Genomic DNA, 26,877 nt, shown 5'->3' on the forward strand with positions numbered 1-26,877 from the left:
AGAGGGACAAACATTAATTTTATGTCCGCAATTTAAAGAAAACCGGTAAACATCGATCAGCCCTTTTCACTTAAGGTCGGTGACAGCGAGAAAAAACAATAGCTGCCCTTATAAGGCACTACGTAGCCTGTCCGCTTTTTGCTGAAGACTCAGTATGGTCTGCATCGGGTACTCGCTAAAAAATTGACTCGCGAAAGTCATTTGCTTTCGATAAGGAATGCGAACTTAAATCGATATGTAATTTATTTTTTTCTCGTTTGAAAATCGATACTGCTGCCGTAATTGAAACTGTTTAATGACAGTCAGCCAGATAACTCAGATTTTTTGCTTTACATACAAAGATCTCATAGTATTTTAAGTGTTCCGTGTATTTTAATTTGGAAAAACACTCTCGGTTGCGGCATATCTTTGAAAATTAAAGACGCGTGAATTTATAGTAGTCTAATTTCAAGAATATTCACAGATTCGATGCATTATTAATTACGGGTTCCAACCCCAAATTTGTGTTTATATATTCATCTCTAGGTCGGTGGTGAAAGATAACATTTTGAGGTAACTCACATGTATCGGATGAAAATCTGCCACATGTGTTATTCAGTTATGTGTTTTATAATAATTGATTTTTGTGATATTTTTTTAAATCGGATTAATACTTATTTAGAGGTATAAAATTTGTCTATTCGTATGTAGGGCGTGATTTTTTTTTTTTTCCATTTAAGTTTACAAAACTGACTTACAACTAGTGCATACAAAATAATATCTAAGCTAAACAGAGTGTAATGAAGTTGCAGTCTTCTGGATGTAAACCTAGCATGCTTTAAAAAACATATAGCTTAGTTAACAAGAACACTACTTGTGTAATTACTGACTAGTTAATTATTTAATTATTACATATTGATCTCCGGAATGATCCAATTCTAAAAAAATCTTCACTGGGAGAAAGTCACATCAAACGAAAAATAACCTTAACCAAAGACAGATAATTAATTCATAATAAATCAAGTCAAACTAGTAAACTTCAGAAAAAATATATACATCAAAGATCGCATCTGGCAGCTTGATTAAATTATTTGGATACTGTGTAACTAACACTAGACCATAGAGACCACCGAAGCAGTTTGAGAACCAATGATTAGTGTAGTTTTATTATGTATTTGAAATAGTTACTATCGTCTTTTCATTGTATAGGTAGGACGGGCTAATGGACTACCTGATAGTGAGTGTCACCACTGCAAGACATTAGTGCTAAGAATTTACATACCTATTGAACCACGAACTTTGGGGGCTGTGATGTTACCTCCCTTGTGCTTAGTACCCCTTAAAACCGAAACACAACTATAAAAAGTATTGCTGTTTGCTAAGCGAGCTTGCCTAAAGCCCTACCACAAAGTGAATATTCATATTCGTCTTCTGCTGTCTGCAATAATTTTTTTATGACACTGGGAAAAACATTAACCCGTTTGTCCGAGCAACGCGGGGATGTAGAACGTATGTTCTATTACCAGAATATAAACCCAGCAGTACAAAGTATATTGGGTAGGTGGTTTTTAGAAAAAACCAGGGGATCGCTGACGTATTCGTATACGACGTATATCGTGACATTATTGGACATCTCTTAGATCTTAAGTGAAATAAGGGCTAAGCTATAAAACGTCTTGTACTTAAATAATTTGTGCGAGTTCTAAAGATTTTTTTTGATCTGTTCATGTGTGCAATAAATTATATCTAAATAAATATTAGTCAATAAAAGTGTGTGAAATGTAACCAAACTCGCAAATATTAGTTTGTATTGTACGTGTAAATAAATTTTAAGTATTTGTTTAATTTTCATTCGCTGATAAGAATTCGCAATTTCATATTCGTTGGTAAATAAATATTGATTATCTTTTCGTTGACAAAATATTGAAACGTTTTACTGTGTGTAGAGGATTTTAAAGAAATAAATTTCTAGTGATAAAAAATCTTGTGGTAGATCTTTTTATGGACTATGACAGAGAGAGAGAGAGGGACAGAAATATCTGACTTATATTTTACGGTAGTGGGTGGTACTTGTATACTTAGCATTAGATTCAATTTCATATTCTTCCAACGTTTGAAATTTCTTATACAACAGAAAGGGATAGAAACTATATCCATACAGTACGGTTCTTCCATTTCCGCCCTTTTACAGCATAAGATAAAATAACAACAAACATTAATATTACACGTATAATATATAATATTAAATTTAAGATTTTAAATTAACATGGTTTTTTTTATAACTAGAAGTATTTAAAACGGGTCTTGTTCACGAGACTCGTCTCGTTTTAAATTCTTAGATAATGTCAAAATATCGAGCTCCACCAAATAAAAATAAAAAACATGGTAAACATACCGTTTAAATACTTATATTAATATTAAATTATTAATAAAGGTGTCCTAATCTATTTTGGCCACGGTTGTTATTATCAACGAAGATAACTTAATTGCACAAGCTATAGTTCAGAGGCACAGATGCACTCTTAATTATATAATAAGTCACGACCAGAAAGGGATCAACCGTACGACTATATGTTTACGTGGTTTTCGAGGGTCGGGATTGTAACTCCGGCAATTTCCTCATAATATTAATAATATAATCTCGCAATAAATACCGTTACGGTTTTCTGACCGAATCTTATCATTCAGTAACACGCAAGAGATGGACGCGTGCGTGGGAACTTTCTTGACGAATGTAAACAGTTCCAAGTCTGTTGACACTTTTGAATATTTATTTGATTGTAGATGTTTCGATGATGGATTGTGATATGTGATAATATTTTGTCGATAATGTTAGCGAATGTTTGTATTGATAGGATGGATTTGACAAAATATCTGTGTAAATAGCAAGAGAAAAATGGAAACGCCAATAAAACAGACATCATGAATATTCTCAATGTATTTTTGGCATAATAATAATAAGGCTTAACTAACTAACAGGAGACAATTATGCCTTTAGATTTTGGCTTTGAAATTAACCCTTACAACTGCAACGCTCGGGTCATGAAGTCCAAAATTCTCCAGTTGATCTGAATGGTCATTGGTAGATACAGCTGATGACGCAATACGTACAAACGCCAATGAGCGTTCAGTATTCAAACCAGACTGATTCTCATTTCAGAATTTGGCGGTATTCCTCTTAATGACACTAGCACAATTACATTTCAAACTAGAAACTATTGCTGTTCAGCACAATTGTAACATAAACGTACTTTTGTACATATATAATAAAGGACTATATTTCCTTAGCGAAGGATGTTGCAGATCGTGTCAAAATTTTGTCGAAAGCGTTTCGATGTTTATTTTCCGTTCTTTATATTATATACATGTGAATATTAACGAGTTTTTATTATTACAGGTTTTGTTTCGTGTTCGCCGTCACCGTGCAAAAATGGCGGGACATGTCTTTCATCACCACGTGGGGAATACTTTTGCAAGTAAGTTGCATGTGTCGTAATAAACGTTTTGTTGATTACATGTTTACAAATTCAATGGATCATTTCGAATAATTAAGACTAATATGTGAAAATATTTAAGATACGGATTATATTTCCAGTAATTTTTTTTTTTTTTTTAATATGTGTGTATTTATTTTCCAAATACTTTGAACGCTACATTTTGTAGTACTTCTCTGTAGTAGCTCGCGGTTTCTAATAGTAATAATATAAATGCGTGCAGTGTAGTGCCCTTGTGCAGCAGATGCGCTTGCCCTTCGTTTTCGAGGGCCTTTTAATTGCATTAGAAAAAAAATGTGTAGGTTTATTGATAAAAGAAATGCAACCATATTTTACTCCAATAAATAAAGAGTAATGGCGCCATTTTGTTGGTGAACCATTAATTACTTCACTTCAATCGTTCAAAATATAAATAGTATGTTCATGACTATAACATGATATGATATTTAATGTAGTATTTGTCGTCGACTGTTTCAATGGTATAGTGGCTTGATTCCGAGGTTCTGGGTTCAAATTCCAGAACAGGCCGAAACAAACTAAAAACTTTTTTGTTTCATTTAATTCTCAGTAACAGAACGAAATCTGTAAAGTCGTTAGTCTGCGCCTGAACTCTTTCCGGTCGTGTCGGATTAGCCGTTCCCCCGGATTATTAGAATGAGGGAATGTACCTGTGTCTGTGCACACACTTGTGTACTATTTATGTCCTACGTCTATACTTATTTTCGACATGTGTAACAGAAGCACAAGTGTAATCTATGTGTGTTATATAGAATGTAAGGAACACATATAAATGTTTATTTAAAAAGAAAATTTATTTTTTGGTTAATATATACATATATAAAACTTTCTAGAGTTTCGTATCGATTATATTAATATAATTTACATATAAGGCTTCATTTAACTAGTTCACACTAAGCTTGTTTCCATGGTATCCCCTTATACGTCGCCTATTACGAACCGACCGAAATGGGGAACCCATTTTGACTCCTACCATTTGCTTCTCGAATCTTATTAATCCTTTTGATATCCTATAACATATTGTATTTATTTTCATTGTTTCTATTTAAAAATTCTCAGCGTGAATAAAACTAGATTATTGGTTTAAAAACGGGAAAACTTCAACTGTTTTCAAGTTTTAAATATGTTATAATATATCATCACGATTACGACAGCCTTCTGTAAGCCATTGCCTTTTAGGTAAGCAGTATCTTATAAAGAAATTCACTATTTGCACGTCAAATAAATATATAATATATTAGACATACTACTAATTGATATAATTATAGTTTTAGATGATAGGCGTGACGTTCAATTACTCAAACAACAAATTACCTATTAAACCATTAATCTAGTGTGATTTGAAGCGTCAATGTTTTAGATCAATAACAATTATCTTCTCATTAATAACTCGCATTATGTAACTCCTTTCGAGAATCGTTAGTAAGGTCTATGAGCATATATGGCCTTCTTTGTTTCCATCATTCGCGCTCATTAAAACCGCTCGCCCTTTACGGAGCATCTGATAACGAGGTGAGATGCTTGTTATAGAATTGCCATCCGTCCTCATTTCCCTGGACTATGTCATCCTTTTAACGGCATTTGGAGACGCCGGATTTTTATTGTATCTAAACTATCGGTTATTTAATTGAACAATAGTAAGGGTTACCAATTTACGGAGTTACGCTTAAAGCCTTACAGACATTGTTAAGTGAGTGTCGATATAAACACTGGTTTTTCTCTCTCTTTCTGCTATCATCGATTTGACATAAGAGTGAGACAGTAGTAAGACGTTATTTAACTAATCACCGTCTGGTGATAGGTAAAATCGTTAATGTTGAAGCATGATGAATGGTAATTTTTTTTTTGGGAACCCTATTTACGTTGACCGTATACATGTCGATAAACGTCCGATATTAAGTATTTATTTGGGCGATCTTTTCGTTCTGATGATGCCGCTATGAAATTGTTTTTTAAATTATAATATTACTCACCTCGATAGCGCCGCCGCGTGGTAGTGCGCTATTATAGTCGAATATTAAATATCGTGGTTTTTTCTGCGCTATTATTCTAAAGAATAACAGATAATAAATGTTACTTCGTAAAACTAGGCATTATTGAACATTTTAAACTTGTAATCTATCAATATAATCAATGATACTTTGATATCCCATCGCGATACCTAAAACCCGTGAAAATTCCAGTATTAGTATCGACATAAAATGTATACAAATAATTTTGTCGAGTAATAAAAGCTAAACTGACGGCTGAGGTTTCGCCTGTCAAAGATTCATAGATAAAAATCAGACGATAACGACAATAGGATGTCTGGTGGTCTGTCTAGTATCGGCGAGTGTCGGCGAGTGTCGGTGAGTGTCGGTGCGGCTAATGGAAGTGGGCGGGCGTCCTAGATCCCGCTGATGTCATGCGCCAGCGCATACAGGCGCCAATTATGTTTTTGTTTGACGATTATGGAACACATTTGAATAATTTGTTCCTTTTAGAATTGAATTTGGATTACGACAAAAAATATGATTGATTTATTAAATTGCATAGTCATAAAATTTAAGCGCACTATTTCGGATAAAAATGTGCCTTCGACGATATGAGTTTTTATTCAAAAATCTAAATCTACAGTATAATTCAAGTAGACGAACATTTTTGAATCGACATTTTGTAGAGATGTATTAAACGTAAATCTGAAATTTTGAAATACAATGTTATGTCAGTTAAATACTATTAAATATAATATAAATTGTATTACGAAACTTAAAGGCTAAAGAAGGGCATTAAATAAGATAATTATATCGCAGTAGTTGTGACCCGAGGATTCGCTCGCGTTTCAGTTGTTAGTCATAAGAAAGTCTATGTCCTTCCTTGGAGATCAAGCTTGCTTCATATTTGAAAGAGCGAAAGACAGACAGAGTTACTTTCACATTTATAATATAATAATAGTATAGAGCCGAGATGGCCCAGTGGTTAGAACGCGTGCATCTTAACCGATGATTTCGGGTTCAAACCCAGGCAGGCACCACTGAATTTTCATGTGCTTAATTTGTGTTTATAATTCATCTCGTGCTCGGCGGTGAAAGAAAACATCGTGAGGAAACCTGCATGTGTCTAATTTCAACGAAATTCTGCCACATGTGTATTCCGCAATCCCACATTGGAGCAGCGTGGTGGAATATGCTCCAAGCCTTCTCCTCAAAGGGAGAGGAGGCCTTTAGCCCAGCAGTGGGAAAATTTACAGGCTGCTAATGCTAATAGTATAGAGTATTATAGATATTTGTATAGATCGATAAGATCAGTATCATCTAAATTATGTAATGTACGTAGGTATAATTATAATTACAATCTGTTTCATGGCCCATATTCGCATAATTTCTGATTCATAACTCACAAATCTGACAAATCTCTATATTAAGCAAGTACAAGCGTAGCGGAGTTAACATACCCGTTTAATTTAATTATTCTTAATTAACACTTCGCTAATTAAGTTATTTAATGATGTGTACAGTTTTGAATTATTGATTGAAATTTCAATACGATATTTCGTATATTATATACGTATGTATATATACGTCTATATTAATCTATAGTAATATTATAAACGCGAAAATAACTCACACTGTTTGTAACATGTTCACGCTTAAAACGCTGAACTGATTTAGATGAAATTAGTTGTGGATATAGTTTTGTGTCATAAGGAAAACACATTCTCGAGGAAGTAAAATGGGGTGCGAGGGTTTGTTTTATAATTTACGTGTGAGTAAATCCGCAGGTTCAGCTAGTATATATAGGTAAGTAACTCTGTCTGTTGCTCTTTCACGGTCCAATCGCTGAAATTTAGTATGTAACAGGCTTGATCTCTTGATCTCCTACAAAGAACATAGGCTCATGGCCAACCGTAAAACGCGTGCGAAGCCGCAGGCAACTAGTTAATGATATGAAGTGAAATAGCCGTTGTATTATATAAGCTATGTATTCATTTAAGCGCCTTCGAGAAGTTGTAATGGGTTTTTAAACTAGTCTTATAAAGATAGTCTAATAGAGACCAACGCGCCGTTATTCCTTTGCTCGTTGATTGAATTGCTTTTATAGTAACTAGATGTTTTTTTTAAATAATTTAATGTTCAGTTTTAAAATTGATATATTCTTAAAATGATTTAAACAAATCATTGTTTGAAAGAGATATTTTAAAATCTGGCAATTAAAGCTAGCAAGTTTATTTAATAAATCTGTGGTATAAGAACACTTACAACGTCTTTAGGTGTGACCTTATCATGGGTCAATAACCTTAATAAAGAATTGATTTTAAAATGTCTGAGATCTGCTTCCTTGATTTGCTTTATGATACAGGCACCTCTATTGTGCTGTAACTCGGTTTACGTTAGGCGAGATCGAGAGGCTTCAGACAAAAGGATGAATTAATTGGAAAAGATAAAAAATAATCTTCATACACATTTTATCTAAATTTTCCAACATAAAAAGAAGGGAAAGATGATTTGTAATGGATGAGTCCTTCTGACTTCTGTATAACAGTATTATAATTGTGTGCTGTTGTGTAGGAATTCACTGACCACCGACTTACACTGATACGCCTTTTGATATGATACTTTAAATTTTATAATTATTATAGGCAATGTCGTATAATACAATACATTCTGACATATCACTCGTCTGCGGTGAGTTTCGAATATCTTCTTAAAGAATACCTCCAGGTACTGCTAACACTTCTTCAAACAATTGTGGCACGCATTTTTATTTAATTTTTTTTTTATTTTCATCGATTTAACAGACCAACTGATTATTAAAAAAAAATATTTATTTGAAGCAGTTAAGTCTTCGACTATGTTAATTAACTATATTTCGTGTATACTGGGCACCACATATAAATAAAACTACTTCCTCTATATAAAGTCAGAATACATCAATTAGAGTTGAAAATACTAGAAGCAGTTAGCAGACTGACTTACAAAAGCAATTGCACTATAAAAAGCTCGTACCGCCAATACATAATACGATGCCTCTCACGTAGGCAATAATACTTATTTAACGTGGCTCGTTAACGACAAATGCTAAAACCGACAATTTCACATACGTGTGGAGTGTACCGAAATTTTGGTTGTGAGAACAAACGAGTTCACCGACAACCAGATTGTTTTTTGGTACAGTGTAAGTTGTACCTTACAACATAATCGACATTATTAATACAGTTTTTCTTTTTAATGACATTATAAAAAATTACGTCACGTTGAAAGAAATCGTAGGATAAAGGGCTAGAATAAATTTAAAACTAGGGAAGAAAAAAATATTCTATACCTAATAGAGTAAAAATCACTATCTATGTAGTATTAGAAGCATAATTTTGGACCATAAACGAATTGTAAAATTCAAAAACAATGAACAATTTGCTCATAATGTGATCAAAATCTTTTAAAATTGTGATTGGGCTTAAAACCAAACAATCAATTCGATCATAAATAAACTCGCTTCTCACCACACAATGGTTACCCAAAAACGAAACCATCGAGCAAAGCGTGTTAAGAGGGGATTAGAAATCCGAGCTGTTTGAGCATTAGAATATAAACGATCACGTGAGATTGGAAGTTTATATGGTTACGAAATATAATAAATAGCTCGGTGGCGAGCAAATCGGAGCTACTAAACAAACTGAACATAAAGCAAAAGGTGCGGAGACTTCGCACGAATACATTGCGCAAACAAGATAGATGCTGCACTAACTGTAGCAAGGACACTTACGTAATTCTAGTTTTGTCTCGTCACCGACCTAAATGTTTTTGATGTATTTAAACAACCTTCTAACTAATAGCACTTTTGGTACCATAATGCCATTTAAGAGTTGTCTGCGAGATTACAAATTAGCAAATTACAAAAGTTGTTACGCAGTATCTGAATATTTTAGATAATTTTGTTTGACCAAAGAGGAAGTGACTTTAATTTAATTGATATATGCAGTATAATTGAAAAAAAAAGTCTGTGCGATCTATTTTCCGATCTTAGACAATCCATTAGAAGTAAATGCGTTTATAATAAAGGAGAGAGAATGCATTACTTTAATATTACCTCGTGAGCTGCCTTGTTACGTCGCTATCAAACGAATTGTAATAAAAAAAACTTGTCGGGCGCAACGGAGTAATAATTTGTGGTTCTGTTTGATCTTAATATACTTTTAAAGATAAATAATACTATATTTCTCATGTTTGATTATTCACTGTTGATTCATTCATCATTGTATGTGTCATTGAATTTTAAAACAAAACAAATCAACTCAGGATTTCCGCAGAATAACATTTAATTTTGTTCTATTTACGCTTACTTATATATAAGTAAATAAATGTTACCTTGATTTAATACACATAAGGTATTTGATAAAACAAAAAATATCTTTTTGTCCAGCTTTCTAGTTACCGATCTCCAAATCGTTCTTTTCTTGGTCTGTTTGACTTGATTCCAAAGAGATAATAGCCTTCACTTCCTCAAATTCGTTTTAAGATGACTTGGCACCGAGCGTGAGAAATGAAATGACGTTTTTTGGAATTGCCCTCGTGTTGTGATGGTGTCTATATTCAAATGTTTGTATATTTATTTGAAAGTCATTTTCTCCTTTGACAAGCTTTGCAATTTTAATGGAGAATTTTATAATCTCATCTTATTTTTAGCCGTTTAGCTTTTTGTCAGGGCATAATTTCTCTACATGCTTTGTAACCGGTTACATTATCTTGTTTAACGAAACGCAGGATGTGTAATCAACGTTCTTAACCCGAGAAATGTGTACGCTTGAACAAGATTAGTTATTATTTTATCTTAAACAAAATTTTCATTTATATTATTTTTAGTCGTTTACTATCCATTGATATTTTTTTAACATTATATTCTTGTAAATAATGTGGTCGTTTAAAAGTGCGTATCATTAATTCCACTGCGATATTAAAATTGATTCTCAATCTCGCATGCTCCATGTAAGGCGTCATAAACAAGCTTTATGCTTTAGTATTCTCACCTCAGGATCGTGTCGGTAGTCACACCAAAAAGATTAATTCTTTTATCCTTTATCCGAAGGCGGTTATTTATAATTCTTTTTAACATTCAACATCAGTCGTATTGCATCTGCTACGAAATTCAAAATGGTTACTTTAATAATCACCGGCTTCTGCTTTTAGCTTGACTTATTAAATGTAGGTAATTATAACAATTTCGGTCTGTCTTATTATATAGTATTTGTTGTTTTAAGCTTCATTTTGAAAAATCGATGATCCTTTTGAGACGTTCCTCACGCAAAATTCGTCGGCACGGTCATAATTTAGAGGACGTCTATAATTTTTTGTTCAGACTTTGACCGAAATTCTTTAAAATGGCCACTAATAAAACTACTTTTGGTAGGAATTTCTCTTAGGTTTGTTGGGTAGGCATGCTTGGAGCGGCCTTTTTGGTGCCTTTATCTCTCGAACCGGTTTACTTAGGCGAATTTGAAACAATAGCCACAGTGAATAGCTTAGGTTGAAAATAAATACCGGCTTATTTATTAGTAGAACTAAAATTGACAAAAACATATTCGAAGGGATTATGTTAAGTAAAGTTGATATCGTCAATTTGATCATAAGGAATATAAACGCTAGAAAGATAAATATATTAGTATATCTCAAAACGATTTATGTGTCTTTTAGCTGTAAACATCTGAGCTCTGACCTTATTACGTCTTGAATTTATTAGCCGACCTAAGTCTAGTTCAGAACAAATCTATAGCATTAATAAATAATATGTTTAAACTACGACTGTTGTACTAAATCGGGATTTAATCTTTTCCTTCTTAGTTTAAGTATCTTTTGACGATACTCATTATCTTTTGTTTGCCTTGCCTTATGAAGATTTCTTCATGCAAATATTATGAGCTTCTGCGACCAGGTTTGAATGGGTATTTAGCATAAACAGACCAAGCCCTTACTGGTAAAGCAGTAAGCATTACGCGAGTCTTAAATCTGTTTAATACACGGTAATGGGCAATTCGTAAGCATTTGGATGTTTAAATCTTACTGTGAGGCCACACACGATCGCTAACCATTTAATTTCATTGATATATCTGTGGATTCTTGTGGATGAAATGGTATCTATTCCTTTAACTCGGGTTAATGTTTCTTAAAGATTTGCGCGATGTTTTTTGTAAATTCATTTCATTTACAAGATGATTCGATTTAATTCTGTCTTGTAATATATATCATATACTGTCTCTATTGAAATGCCAATCTTAAGAAAGTAGTCCAATTTAATAAATTGTATTCTTCCTTAAGGGTTTGGCTTAAGGCTATCTCTAACTAAATCTGTATCAGATTCAACGATACTAATGTAAGACTAGTTCTAAATCAGTACAATTGACATGCCAGCATTTAGCAATTTATCGTATTCCAATTGTATTATTTTTACTGCTGTAAGTCTTTATACTGCTTTAAGATAATTTTCAGATTTGTGTCTTTAGATACCTTATCTGTTTAAGTGGAATTAAACTTTCTTCCAAACAATCAAGATGTTCTCTGTTAATTTAAGTTTCATTTCAGACATTTTTAAATGTAACGTTATTTTGGTATTTTCTAGTAGTTCTTGTAACATCTTAAAATAGTTGCTTCCAGGAACTTTTATAAATGGCCATGAACCAAGTGTAATTTTACCTTTGTCTTAGGTCATTCTATCGTTTGAAAAATCTTGATGACAATATGAGCAATAAACTTGGTTTGCCTTAAAAGATCAAAAACTTACACAAATACTGGAACAGGGAACTGTAGACTCTATGTTTTTAGATTAAGGTTGAATTTTACTGTATCTAGTTTTTTCATACGTGAAAACACCTGAGCTTACTATCTCGATGCCGTGAAGCACGTTTCGTTTCGACCGCTTTGCATCGTGTGTCTTCTTCTTAATGGCCCTCCTAACTGTCAGACCACATGTGTGTTCACGGTTTTATAACTGGGGCAAAGATATGTCCAATTATTTTCGTTTAGATAAATGCATAATTTGAACGAATTTAATTTAACTGCAAAAAATAATTAATCTCTAAAAAAGTACGCGTAAAAAATACGCAATTCTACCCCTCTCGTTTAATTTTTTTGAACTCTCTTAATTTTAATGATCTACATTAAAACAATAAATGATTCACACACTTATCCTTGTCGAACGAATATGAAACTTGTACTCAGGTAGATGCTTCATTTCATCATCGTCCAATTCAAAACATATTGTTAATATTACCGAACACTGCATTGTTATAAAATGATAAATCGTCCGTACTTAATCATTCAATGAGAAAGGAATAGGTATATTGGTGAAAAAGAAATTAACAAGATTGCCACCCACAATAAGGTTATGTTATTTAGACAGGCGTTCTGAAACTTTGACGCGTAACACGAGCTATCAATCTAACATTACAACATAAATGTTAACTATCAATTATTCGTCTAATGAAATAATGGCGGTCGGAGCTCACGACTGGAGAACATGACGGATATTCTCGTGCTTGGTTAATATCGTACTAACATCTGCTGTTATATTTTGATAACGTCTGATATCAACTCGATGCTTATCTTTGAATGTGGTTAGATGCCTAGATGACGGATAAATTTTAAAATCCTAGAGCTTGGTTAAATCTAGATCCGAACGAAATCTTTCCAGAGACATTGGGTCCAGGGACACAGTCCATTCATTATATTTTGAATGTTATTCCGTTTCAACTTTGTCTTTAAAAATATAATATATTCTAATAATCCGGATTTTAAATCTTCTGAACTATTTTCTTTATTTTTATAAATATAAGGTTTAAAGATGCGATTTAAAGGAATTGATTTTTATAAATTGCCTTTTGAAATGTTATCGTAGTATTGCGGCAAATCATTATGAGCTATAGAAAATCTAATATATTAACATAGCATGTAGAATTAATGATTTATTAATAGATTTTCATATCGTTTATCCATAAAGCTTTTGCAATATAATAGACCTGGTTTTAAAATCATTAATTAAAGATCTCAATGAATGCGAAGACAAAACGCTTTTATTTCATTTTACTTTTGACGTATGAGGTATTGTTCATCTAGTGTTGCTTCTTAATGGTCTTGCTGTTGAAGCAACTAACATGTTATATATTACCGGCTTTGATAGTCTAATAGCTAATGAGGCTACCGAGAATCTGAGTTTGTGAGGTCAAGTCCCATTATGGGTAAATTTTTGGAATTTAGCAGTCAAAAACTCCTAAAACCGATGCTCATGATCCTAAACAAAACTTGGGCGCTTGTGTCGTATTTCCGTTCCTTCGGGTAATTCGAGTGAGAAAATAGAGAGCATTTGCAGTGCGTTTGTGTACAGACTATAGTAGTTCAACATCTTGCCCTCAAATATCATTTTCTCTATTGTTTACTCGTTCACCTGTTTTCAGACTTTATTGAAAGATTGTACCATATAATATACTTTCCCTGACGTCATTTAATAAAAGTGATTACCGTTGGAACAATGGTGCGTCGGATTTGCGTTTAGTAAATCGCGCACGCGATACTTTCCTTTTTAAGAAACATATATAATTTACTTTTAAATTCAAATGATTATCTATTTATCAAGTATTACTGATATTATTATACGGTCTTGAGCATGGATGTGGATGGATATTGAGATAGGGAACGACCAGAGAAACGATGGATTGATGTGTGAAAGACGATATGGCTACAAAGAATGTTACTTGTGAGATGACGTCAGACAGAAAAGTATGGAAGAAGAAGCTCCGCTGATCCTAAAGAAAATTGGGATAAGGGCAGGAGGATGATGATTATCAAGTATTACTGATTAAAATTTACGATATGGAATATTTAATAATGAATAATCAAAACCGTTGATTATGATTTTTAATTTATCCATACTTAAATGATAAATCTTTCAAGCACGCTCATACAATAAGATTTATAACGTTGGCATTGATACGTTGCCATTATTGTAGAAAGATATGAATAATCATCTCCGCATATTGTTCTTTCAACTCAGTTAAAGTTTATATCAAACTGTATGTCATCATTAAACCTAGCCGTTGACGCACTTCAATAAATATGTATAGATAGTAAAAAATACGTTACTTTGTCATCATTCCGTCGATCCCCGACTGAGTTGGACCCGTGACAAAAAACAAACTCATTTAAATCTCGGATCACCGGAGAGCGAAACAAATCAACCTGCCTTGTTTACATAGAGCCTCCGTTTATTGACGCACGAACCGGGAAATCGTGGATGATGATTTTGATGTTCGAATGAATCATGAAGTTGATCTAACTTTAAAATACCGATATAAAAAAAAATCGAAGCATAATTCTGATACCAGAGGATATTACATTTTGATAGCTTTAAACTATGAACGTGAGAATGAATTTAATCGTCGGATTAAAGTTAAATGTTTTTTTTTTTTATAATGTCGCTAAAAATATTTGCCATGTCAACCCGGATTTTGCTGAGCGTGCGGTTTAATTTAGAATTTCAAACACGCCTAACGTCCAAGTTGCTCCGTCAGTGATTACTCTTAGTGATTTAACGATGCGATATCCTTATTTCAAAAGGCCTTTTAATTAAACAGCTATAATTTCTAATTAGCCCCTTGATGTAACATCAGAATTGTATGTCCGTGGACAATGAAAAACATTGACGGAGTAGACACGATTTAGTGCTCTGTAAACAACATTGTTGTCAATGCAAACTTTACGGCTCGTTGGACCGGTAATTTGCATGCATTACACTAGCCTTTGAAAGGTAAGCGATACTTCTCCAATCATATTTCATCTTGCATCGAGACATTTCCGAATTAAGTCGTATTATATTGAAAAAATAAATTCGTTTCTTATTTTACCATTGACCAGGATGTTACCATTAAGTGATATATTTGGAAATGAACTTATCGAAACTGTGAGAAGTGATATCAATTAACATCCAAAATGGAATAAAGAGGTCTGTCGAGAGTGAAAGAGGACGTTGTAAGTGAGGAAGGTTTTAATAAATATATGCCGTGACATTTAGTAGTACTTAACGTTCGTGCCGTTAAATAGATGCATCAGAATGCGGCGCAGCTGTTTAATATTCCTAATTAGAAGTGTGTGATATGGTATGTTGTGTCATCTCGAATGGAGTTCTCAACTAAAATATGGGATCAATTTAAAATCGAACATATACCAATCAAAACCCTCAAGTTTATCACGAAATACTTAAAGTTACGGACCAAAGAATAATATATTTCTGTTTCACATTAATGGCAACACACTGATTGTGTAAAGACGCATACCTCTCATAAACATGGCATCATATTGTTCGAAGATGTTGCTTTTCAACCTGTTATTACTGGTAATGCATTTACATAAGCCGAGCGCCACGACACGCCCAGCCTTGATCGATGGACAGGTTCAACGTCTGTACTATACCCCAAATCATTTAAGAAGAATAACTGCTTTTATCGACTAAGGGTTGCATCAATATTTAATTACTATAACTAAGTTAAATTAAACTTATACGCTATTAATTTAATTTAGTAATCTTAAAATATTTTTTCCTTTAATCTCAGCGTTCAGTTTTTTTTTTTTTCGTGTGGCGCTCTAAAATCAAATTAACAGTTGAAACACCAAGCGGATGTCATTGGACCAAGCCACCGGCAATCGAAAGTGTACCGAGTGTTGAATGACGAAGAATATCGTTTACTTTAGCAAATGCATTAATATTTAATATCCACACCAACGATTTAATTTAGTTTTTAAGTACCTCTATTAGAGTCCATTTTCGTTCGATCACCGGGGCTCCATTCGAAATCGATTTATTCAAAGATGACTGTTACTAAGTAAACACTCGGAGATGAAGACTCGAATCGATTCCGATGAATGTTTATTTAAAGAAATCTTCATGCTTTTTTGGCCAAGTTCATCCAAGTCCATTGATCTGATCGTCTCGATGGCACGAAGTGTTATGTCAAGAGAAATTATTTTAAGCTTTATCGCTGCATTACTATTATTGTTTGTATTAACAATGTTTTCGTTTAGCTCATGTTTTTGTAATTAGATGTAAGTGACACGTTATCGGTATCCAATTTGTGATCAATTGTTGCATAAACAAATTATTTGGAATTGTCATTTCAAATATTTTAATGAGCTTATATCATTTTAAAGTCAAGCCACTTTTGGTTATTATGGACGGTTAAGAAAACCTCTTTGCTATAAATTTTAAATCGAATTTGTAATTCATCTAAGATGCACTTTGGTCTATTTTTATTTATTCGCCTTTAAGCTTGATCAACTAATCTCAAAACCCGTTTAGGGGGTCATTTTGATCTGATAATTAAATTTTCTTGTCATTCACTATCAAAATCTCTTAAATATACAAGGTATAAACCAATCTACAAGGCAGGTGTAGGGCGCCCACGCACGCTTTAATGTTTCCTCATTATCAACATTATCCAGAGCAACATTTAAAATTTAATAAAAAAACAATTTCGATTTTAGAATTATCTCCATAGTGATGACAGTTTTTGAAATATAGTACTGTACTAAAATATAGTTAAGTTTCTGACAGCTAAGCGGACAAATGCGTATTTATTTCTTCATCATCATTTTCCAATGAAGATCAATCTTGTAGAATTATTATAGCTAATAAAAATTAACTACAATCTCATATGGTTGTATGTCTAGGTCTAAGTGTTTTTGCATACAGATAAGGAGATTCAAGATTATCTATAACCTGACTAATTTCACCGTATGCTGTAAAGAAGTTGAAACCGATAGATTCCCACGAAGCTGGATTAACAAGTTTGCGGAACGTTAAATAAAAATGAATAACGTTACGTTTTTTTGCGATTCGAAGTCGGTATGTTCCAGTACTGCCTCGTCTTTAATGTCTTTTAGAAATATCTTGTTCTCCTCACTTCGATCGGTGGGCAATAATAAGCTTTAATACGGTGTCGGCGACCGATTACTTGTTCATTTGAATAAGCCCCCGCAATGGTACGGAAAATAAAGAAAAATAAACAAACGCCTCACTCAATACCTGAGATGTCTTACTGAATTGAAGATTAATCTTATCTTAAAAGAGCTAAAATACTCCATTACCATTTTAAAAGACGCACAAAATGACGAAATAAAATAATCTGCGATGATTCGCAGTCTTCATTCAGCTTTTAAATATACGATGATAACTAAAGATTAATTTTATCTAAAGCGTTGAAATAATCTTACATGTCTAGTAAGATACCTAAAGAATGATATTTTAAATCAAAAAGTTGATAAAATCCTTTAGGCTTTTCGATTGAATACCCATGATTCGACCCAATAAAGCGATATAAGGCTATTGTGATCGACATATGAAATATCGCAGGTGGGTATAAAGAGATTTGAATATGTCTGAGGCTTTTTATTCGCCGCTTTTTTATTATTGTTCTTCCATTAACAGATTTTATTGCACTGCACCAATTGCTCTCCAACGGACAGACGAAACGTAGGCTTTTATTGGAGTACTTCGGGGATCGGTTTTACGACCGCATCATTTCATAACCTCAAATTATATTGAACATATATATATTATAATAATTAGAGATACATATTATGTTTTAAAGAAAGATTTAAAGAAAACAGTTGTTTATTTAAAACAATTGTTGGAAATCTAAGAAGTTTGTATTAAAATTAATAACCCATTTTATATCTTGTCTTCGCTGTGTTCGTTATTAATTTCCCAGACCTCAGAACCGTTCGTCAGATCGAGGTGAAGCTAATTAGTATAGAAAGAGCTGTTAGCTTATAATTATCATAGTTTGAAGACCGGGCGGGACCGGTGTTCGGCGTCTGATTCAGTGCACGTACTCTTGTTGGAAAGGATTTGTTATTTATATTTCTAATAGGTAACAACGTGCTGTAATTGACTCTTCATGGAGATGTCTGCCTATTAAAAAAAATACATCGAAATATGTTACAACTTCGTTTAAGATTAAACTTCAACGTATATTTTTTAAACTAATTAATTAATATAGCATAAATAACAAATTTATTATAAGAGACTGCGTTAAAAAAAACATAAGAAACTAAAACAAGAAAATCGGTAGCAGATGAAAGACGCTTCGGCATTGACCTTATCTCGCTGAGAGCACGTTACAAATCGATTCCGCGGAGCCAATGGGACGCGAAGCAAACATGGCGGTCGACGACCCGCCTGCGCCCGCGCACAATTTGCATACCTAGTCGTTACATCACGAGTGACCATAACTAGTTTGACGATATGATTTGTTCGTGTCTGAGGGCATGAGGACCTTGTTAGCGCATGATTTAAAATTTCATTGAAAACAATCCTTTGACTTATTTCGCATCGTATAATTTTAATGAAATCGGATCCGAACTCGAAATTTATTTAATTAATGAATTAATTGGTTAATTTAACACATAAATGCTATCTTATATTTAATTGGACAAATACAAAGCATTAAAAGCTAACGTGCTCGAAATGTATTTGGCATATTCACTAAATTTCGGGTAAATGTAGCCCCAACACGAACCCTGTATGCATTTGTCCGTTTATTTTGATCCTACTTTTCTTATATGCAATTAACTAAGAACACAAAAAAATAATTTAATGTTACTGTAGTTAAGTAAATATTATTTATTGCTTGAATGTTTTCATCTATTATCTACATACATATGTATACATGTAATGACGTCGTAGGGTTATATTTAATACCATGAAATTGCATGTGAAGACTTATAAATTATGAAGAGTTGTAAAACTACAGTAATTGTTGAGTCCATTTGAAATTGCGTCCAAGAAAATTACAGTGAAATGTTCGCTCAATTGAATTGTGTTGTTTAGTTCAGCTCTGGATCACCTCGCTAAAGTAAACGCCATTCAAGTACATGGACAATGAGACATAAGTAGAAAGTCCTCATACAAAATAGTCATAATCCTTAGAATTTACGAGTGAAGGTCCTTTTGAGTTCAACAAAGTTAGCTGATGACTCAACTTCGGACACTGTTAAAGCTATTTGCTTATTTAAAGGGAAATTATCCAAACATTCCTCAAAGATCCTGCCAGTAAGTGCACAACCGGTGGTTAGGAGCGGGTCGGAATGGTAGCCTGGGGCGGTCGAGCCAATCTCAAAACAGCGGCCATTGGTGCCCGGGGCGCGAGAGATCTTTCCCACAAACCCGTTACGGCCGTTCGTTCTGATATTAAGATTGGAAATGTGGCCAAATTTTGCCGCTGAAATGGATTTTGCGTGGAGATAGTTTAGAACAATTGCAATTGAAAACAAATAGCTTGCCAATCTCGTGTTGCGAAATACTGAGCTACTATGCTTTATAAATATCATGATTTTAGAAAATACTCTGTTCGCCAAAAAGATCATAAGTTTATTTAAACCGAAACATTGTTTTAGGGCAATATTGTATATATTAAATTAGTATAGTTTTATATTATCAAGTAAAAAATGGGAGAAAGGCATAAGTCACAAAAATTTGTATATAAATAACCGATTTATCTTAAAACCAATATTATAAATTCTTTAACTATTTAGGGCCTTACGATGAACGCGATTGACCATAAATAGCAATCGCTGTCATTTACAACGTTGTGTCGTTGGAGTTATTTGCATATAATGCTCAAGCGGCTAAGATGTAGGACAAAGATCGAAAGAATGTGACTAATGCTTCAAAAATATTTGAATATTTAAATTCTAATTCTTGTGATTCTTGAATCATTTCAAAGCAGATGTCCGAACATACAGATCATACAAACAATTAAGATTTCGATGATAGTAACTGTATTCACCATTAAAGAACTTTTTAAATAGTTTGGCTGTTGCTTCTTCTGTTCTTCTCTGGTCAGTATTTCTTCTCCGAACCGGTAGTTTTAACTTTGTCAATCAGTAAGTTAGTGTAATACTTGTACATTGAATTGATTCGTATTTGAAATATGATTTTTATGCTGGTGAAGTGAAAAAGTACGGTAGATACAGACGGGTCATACAAAACCAAGTAACTGGTTCCCAAGTTATGTTATGTAGTTGAGTCTTGAGGACTACTCGAGTTGTTGCGCCGTTTAGCATGCTGATCTGACCCCGCTCGATCTCATTGATCCGATATGAGATTAAACTCAATGTTTCCATTTTGAATTTGCTCTGGTGCCCATTTGAACTCGCACCCGGATGTCATGTTTTTACATTCTGTACTCTTGTTACACGTTTGCGGTCGTGTTTTCGTGTTCATGATTTCTTCATTCTTTATCTACACTGTTATTGTTATTATTTAGTATATTTTCGTTATCTAATAATTCGGATCTAATTATAAAGTTTTCACGATTCTATTGATTTATTCCTGAATCGTATTACATTTTTAAATTGTATCGAAAAGATCAACACGGTTTTTCCAAAACATGGAATTCGCAATAAAAAAGTGTGACATATGCCGTACGCCGAAAATAGTGTTTTCCAGTGATTGTATATTCCAATCACAGCGCAACGCTTCGTTTGTTTACGGTCATATACCAGTATATAAACTGGGCGCTTGTGGGTACAATATTGCTGTGTTACAATGTATGATTATAACCTTGAAATTTTTCGTTCAGCGTTCTAATTGTCTAAAAGAGAAAAAGTACAAAAATCGTCGCATTCGAGTCCGCTTGTTACTAAGTGTTCGTTTTGTTCGGAGCGCCTGAGGGCAATCATGTCTCAGTATAATAAAGGGCTGCGCACGTCCTCCTGCTTTAAGATTTATAGCTACGAGACCCGCCGACATCGGCGCGTATGCCTTGCGTTTGTCACACCATTATCACGATCTCAGACCGATACAGACTTGCAGTAATTGCTAAAGTGATAACTTTTGGGACGTGCCTCCAAATAAATTAACTTTTAGGCATTGAGGAGTTACACATATTGTCGTACAAATATTTTCATTGCTATTTGATAATACTTGCTCACTATAGTATTGGCAATGGATATCTTTGCATTAGCTTTGACTCCTAATCGCGCTAGTTATTGGTACACTTCACCCATTTGAATATTTATTTAAATGGATGATATATTATATTCATCTGGTTTATTATAACGACAATAACTCTGCAAATTTTATTTAAACGTAGAACTAGTTATAATGCAATAATTGTAGGAAGTAATAAATATTCATGACCATGGAATAAGTTGAACTGATTCAATCTATTAATATGCAGATAAACCATGAATAGTAAGAATCAATATATATCTTTTTCATTTATTTCATATCGTATTTTTAAACAATCATTTACTGTTTAAATTAGAACAGTAAGTCTGAGAATTGAAAAGATATGATCCTAAAGTCTATTTCGTTTAACGAAAAAATCAGGTTCCCAAGCGAGGCATATGGTTCTCGTCATATGTTATCTGCAATCGGCCCACCAAGCGCATTTCAAGCTCTGACGCGATTCCTGTAGGCCGCTAAGTGGTCTTATTAATCTCGCTCACTGCTGAATTTATATTACACAGTTGTGTTACTCTGAATAAGCCTTTTTAGATAAAGCTCACGGCTAATCGCAGTAGCATCACATGTATCCGATTTCAAATGTACATGTGTAAAATAATAATTCATCAATTATAGTATAAGTATATCAATTAAGGGTCCAACATTATTACATAATATCTGATTTAATAAAAATCCAAATATTTGAGGAAATTTGAACCTCATCTATGATTCATGCTAATTATTATCTAAAATAGAAGCCGACGGTAAGTCATGGAGTCGTGAAAAGCAACTTTACGGACATACAAGATTTTATACAACAGGGGTGCGCAGGCGTCGTTTGCACGGTGCACGTGTGTGCTGTAACTCGATCCTCGCTTGTAGATAATAATTCCATATTGTTGAACCGAAGCCTGAAGCTCTTTCGCACAATGAGACGATAGGGTCGCCAATGAATGGATGTCTCTCCGGAGATAATCGTCTCTTTTATGTTGTAATTTAGACATAAGGTAAATACAAGTCCATTAAAGATCATGGACGTTCTGAAGATGAGCATTATATATAATTTAATACGTTTCCTTATTATAAAAAATGAAAGAAAATGTGTTTTATATGAACTTACTTGCAAAACCAATTTGTTCTTTGCGACTAGTGCAATAATAACATTTTATGCCCCGTAGTGTTGTTCATAACTAAGACAAAAGCCGAGTTAGCGAGTCGCAAGTACTAGCGAAGTCGCTACAAACTAGAGACAAGTTTTACTGTCGTTGAAAATTGTTCTATTTACAAGAAGCATTTCAAAAAACATCAAAACTCACAAACGACGTTTCCCGTTATCATGAAACTTGTTAAAAAACATGATCACACGACTATCTTCAAAGAACAAAGGGTTCATTACCCTTAAACTATGAGAATGGTTCTGTAAAGTGGACGTATAATAATGAAATGTAACGCGATGACGGCTTATCTCCTCATTATGATACACGAAACTGTTGGATATGCATGTTACAAGTGCCCGCGTCGTAAGCGCTTCATGTGGTGTCATTTCACGGATGTTTTTTTATATTATACTTGACAAAACAGTAACATTTGTTCCCTTGAGACATTATTAACTTGTGTAGCGTCGTCAATTACATTTGTTTGCTTGTATTTTACCAAGAATGTTCGTTACGATTGCCGTTTTTTCTTCATATGCAAGAAATGGTTTATTTTTGTATGTAATTTCGGAAATGTAACAAAAGTTATCGATACAATCTTCGGTATCTTGTTAATATTACAAATGCGAAGGTTTCGATGGATGTATGGAATTTTTGAAACTCAATCTCAGAAGATTCGCTGAACGGTCCGAATAAAATTTGGTAGTGAGATACAAATACTCTAGAATAGCAAATATGTTACTTTTTATCTCGGAAAAATATACCTAACACATGCTGGCCCCCCATTCGGGCGAATCCGCGGGCGGAAACTAGTATGTATTTCAGAATTTTTATTGATCTTTTTGGGAAGTTATTTAATTTTGCGTGACCAGTAAAGAAAAAAATGCTGTTTTTGTAACATACCTTTTCACTCGTAAACTGTTTTTTTTATGATATTTTATATATAATCACATCTAAAACGAATCACACAGAGATTAATACGTTGATATTACATTGTGTTACTATTTCGAGCAATTGTATCACACAATTTTGTTTCACCTTGGGTCTCATTCGGTTCAAGCCTGTCATCTATCAGAGCCGTTCAATGGGTGCGGATGCGATTCTAGGGTGTCATAGACTAAACTGAATAGAGAATTTAGCACAGTATTCATTATGTGTGCTCTATAGAAGGTGATATCTCGTACATTGAATTAGCGTTCGTGTGATTTTTATAGCGTATTAATGAGGTATTTTTGCTTTTAAAAATCATATTTTGGTGTATTTTAGTACGCGTAAAATAACTTCTCACAGCTATACTAAAATCGAATATGGTCGTTAATCGCCACATGTGTTATGATCACTAAAATAATAAGTTCGCGGGAATAACAAGTTGAACGTAAATTCCGATCGTCTTACTCTATGGCCGGTACGCAAGCTGCGCGCGCGCCGCACACGTCTATACACGCGTACACACACACGTGCGCCTGTGTGGACGCGTGGGAACGCGGGACGCGTGCGCCGATACTGACGCGCTTTGTGCATTATTTAAACGTATAAAACGTTTTTGGTGTAAATACACCCACGTAGTATCTTTCTGTAATGTAGGCCTCTATATCTTTAACATTCTAAAAATTTACGACTAACTGTTAACTGATTTCTATATGATTTATATAGGACCTTTGTTTCCGAAGTATGGATTGAAATAGGTTGCATTTTTACAACCTTACGGTGTTTTTACGAAATCGCTTTCGAGTCAAAACCTAAGATGTCACCAGACATTATGTATTTTATCACTGTGGCCGACATCAGCTTGTATTTATTTATTTATCAGTTCTCCATCATAAAGTCTAGCTGTATTCTCCTTTATTATAAATAAACGTAGCATAAAGTCGGAACAATCTACCGCATTCGCTAATGTAGCCAAACTTGCTTCGGCGGCTCCTTTCTCCTAAGCCGAGTCTGATCAACGATAACGTGTGACTGGCACGATTCGACCTTGATCACTGGTCTACTCCAGTGCCATAGGTGCGATCTCGTCTCAATGTAAATTTCCAGATTTAACTTTTCGATTTACTTACAATTTACTATCATGTAAAGCTATACACATACATGTATAGTGCTATTTCACAGAGACACTTCTTAGCACTCCCTTTTTATAAAATAATCCCCTCCATTGATTGTTTTGAATAATTATTTTTCAAAAATTCGAGTTATCTTATTGGTCATAATAGTTGCGATTCTATATTCAAAAATTGCCTGTGTGTTTTAATCAATCATGTCACAGATATATTGCATACATTACCTTTTCTAATATATTATAATTTATCAGATCATATAGCATCAATATATTATAAACCAAGTCAAATCATTACACCTCCGCATCTTCAAAGATCTCTTGGACGCTCACGCTATCTTTATTACCATATTTTCATTTCGTTTTATTCCCTTCTAGTTTTTAGTTATAGATCGTTCTTTGTTGAAGTGAGCGTGAGTTGCAAGCTGAATATTTATTATTATTATTATTATGCAATGCAATTAGATTTTTGTCTAATATTTATTAATAATTTTATATTTGGAATACAAGTTTCCGTTTAATTTATTGGCCTCAGCTCGATGAAAGCGTCTACGTAGCCTCTGGTTGGGTATTCACTAGAAATCTTACCGTGTAGTAATAATTAAATTATGAATGCTGTTTCAGTTGGAATGATAAATGAGATACTAGGCTTATTGAGAATGGAATGGCTAATGCTTTTTAGAATGCTTTAGTAACGTTAGCGGTAACCCGTTCCCTCGTTTTCCTTCCCTGCTTATACATAGTGTTTCCAAATAGTAATTCTGTTTCCTCCTCACCAACCCTTTCAAATTTAGTAATCGTAACATTCAGACTACACACACGACAGGAAATTAATGCACTTATTAATCTATTAAGACTATGTTTGAAAGCTATCGAATGTCCTCTACATTTATTTACATTTCCTTATTTTAAATGTCACGAGTTGAGTTTCATTCAAACGATATTGCTTCGATTTACAATAAGGATATCATTTTATGTGACTTACATTAAAAGTAAGACAAGTTTCGTTCGATCAAGTCGTATATAGATTGAGAGATAATGAAATCACGGAATTTGCCACTTATAAACATCAGCCCTCCGCTATTTTTAGGTTTAATTACCTTTAATTAACAATCAGTTTTATCTACATATTTATAAATATATTTTTAGTAACGGACAATGAAAAATATAAGATTGTTTTTTATTATACCGTTTTCTGCTCTTTATTTTATTCCGAACTATATAAAAAATATATAGAATTCGTTCGTAAGAACATTTAATATTATTGGCAATTCGTAAGACCTTAACACCTTCCAACGCAAATAGTGCCACACGCAACAGCCAGTTTTAAAGCCTTACATCCTATTCTCGTCTCTACTCCTACTCCTCCCCGTACAGGACATTAATATCCGTATAGATAACCTCAGGTCAAAGTTAATCTCGGTCACCCGTCCCCACCCGCTACCGTGGCCACGCCCAGTGGATCGCGACTGCTGCGCCTGCGCCGCTCTCTCACCCAATCGCGCAGCGAAACTGAATTAAAGTGATCTACTTGTGTATATTGCACTTCTAAGTTAACTTAAACGTTTGGTGTTGTATTCTTAATTCTTATATAAAATTTATAACAGTAATAATATCTCACAAAATATATTTATTTATACGTTTCTTGCAAAATACATTTCGTCGTCCCCATAAAACTTAAAACCTTCCACATTTTCAATATAAAATTAGTATTTATAGCTTTAGTCTCAGCATTATTGCTTTCTATATCAGTGATATCAATTCCACAATCAACTTTATGTCCTAGGACAATCTCGTAAGGTTAGGAAATGAGTTTTAAACCCTTGTCTTTTGTTATAACGTCAATTACTTGGTTCGTGAGGTCTCTTATCGGTTGTCTACGAGTTTTATCGCTAAGATTTACAGGTAGTGGGAAGTCCGGCACGAAGGACCAATATTATTATATATTTTATATTTCGTACGACAATAGCTAAAAAAACAGATCGCAGGTGTAGATAAAGGAGGCCTTATATGTATATATTAATCAAAGTATGTGTTAATATATACTTTATTTTAATATGAGAGTTTAAGATTTCAATTATACGAAAATAACGATATCAATTAAATAACAACTACAGTTTAATAAAGTGTGTTAATGAAATCTACATACAAAGCCTTGAAATAAAAGACAGGTATTTTATTAGGACAGAGCCGAGATGGCCCAGTGGTTAGA

General features: G+C 33.6%; 1 protein-coding gene across 2 annotated transcripts in view; it reads left to right on the forward strand.

Annotated features, from left to right (window-relative positions):
- Positions 1 to 26,877, forward strand: part of LOC125075756 (neurogenic locus Notch protein) — a 112,624-nt gene that overhangs the window by 33,705 nt on the left and 52,042 nt on the right. For both annotated transcript variants that reach the window (XM_047687491.1, XM_047687481.1), the window contains exon 2: positions 3,377 to 3,455. In XM_047687491.1, coding sequence (XP_047543447.1) covers positions 3,377 to 3,455 — 79 coding nt within the window. The remainder of the gene's footprint in view (positions 1 to 3,376; positions 3,456 to 26,877) is intronic.

This window comes from Vanessa atalanta, chromosome 2, assembly GCF_905147765.1.
Source record: "Vanessa atalanta chromosome 2, ilVanAtal1.2, whole genome shotgun sequence".
NCBI lineage: Eukaryota > Metazoa > Arthropoda > Insecta > Lepidoptera > Nymphalidae > Vanessa > Vanessa atalanta.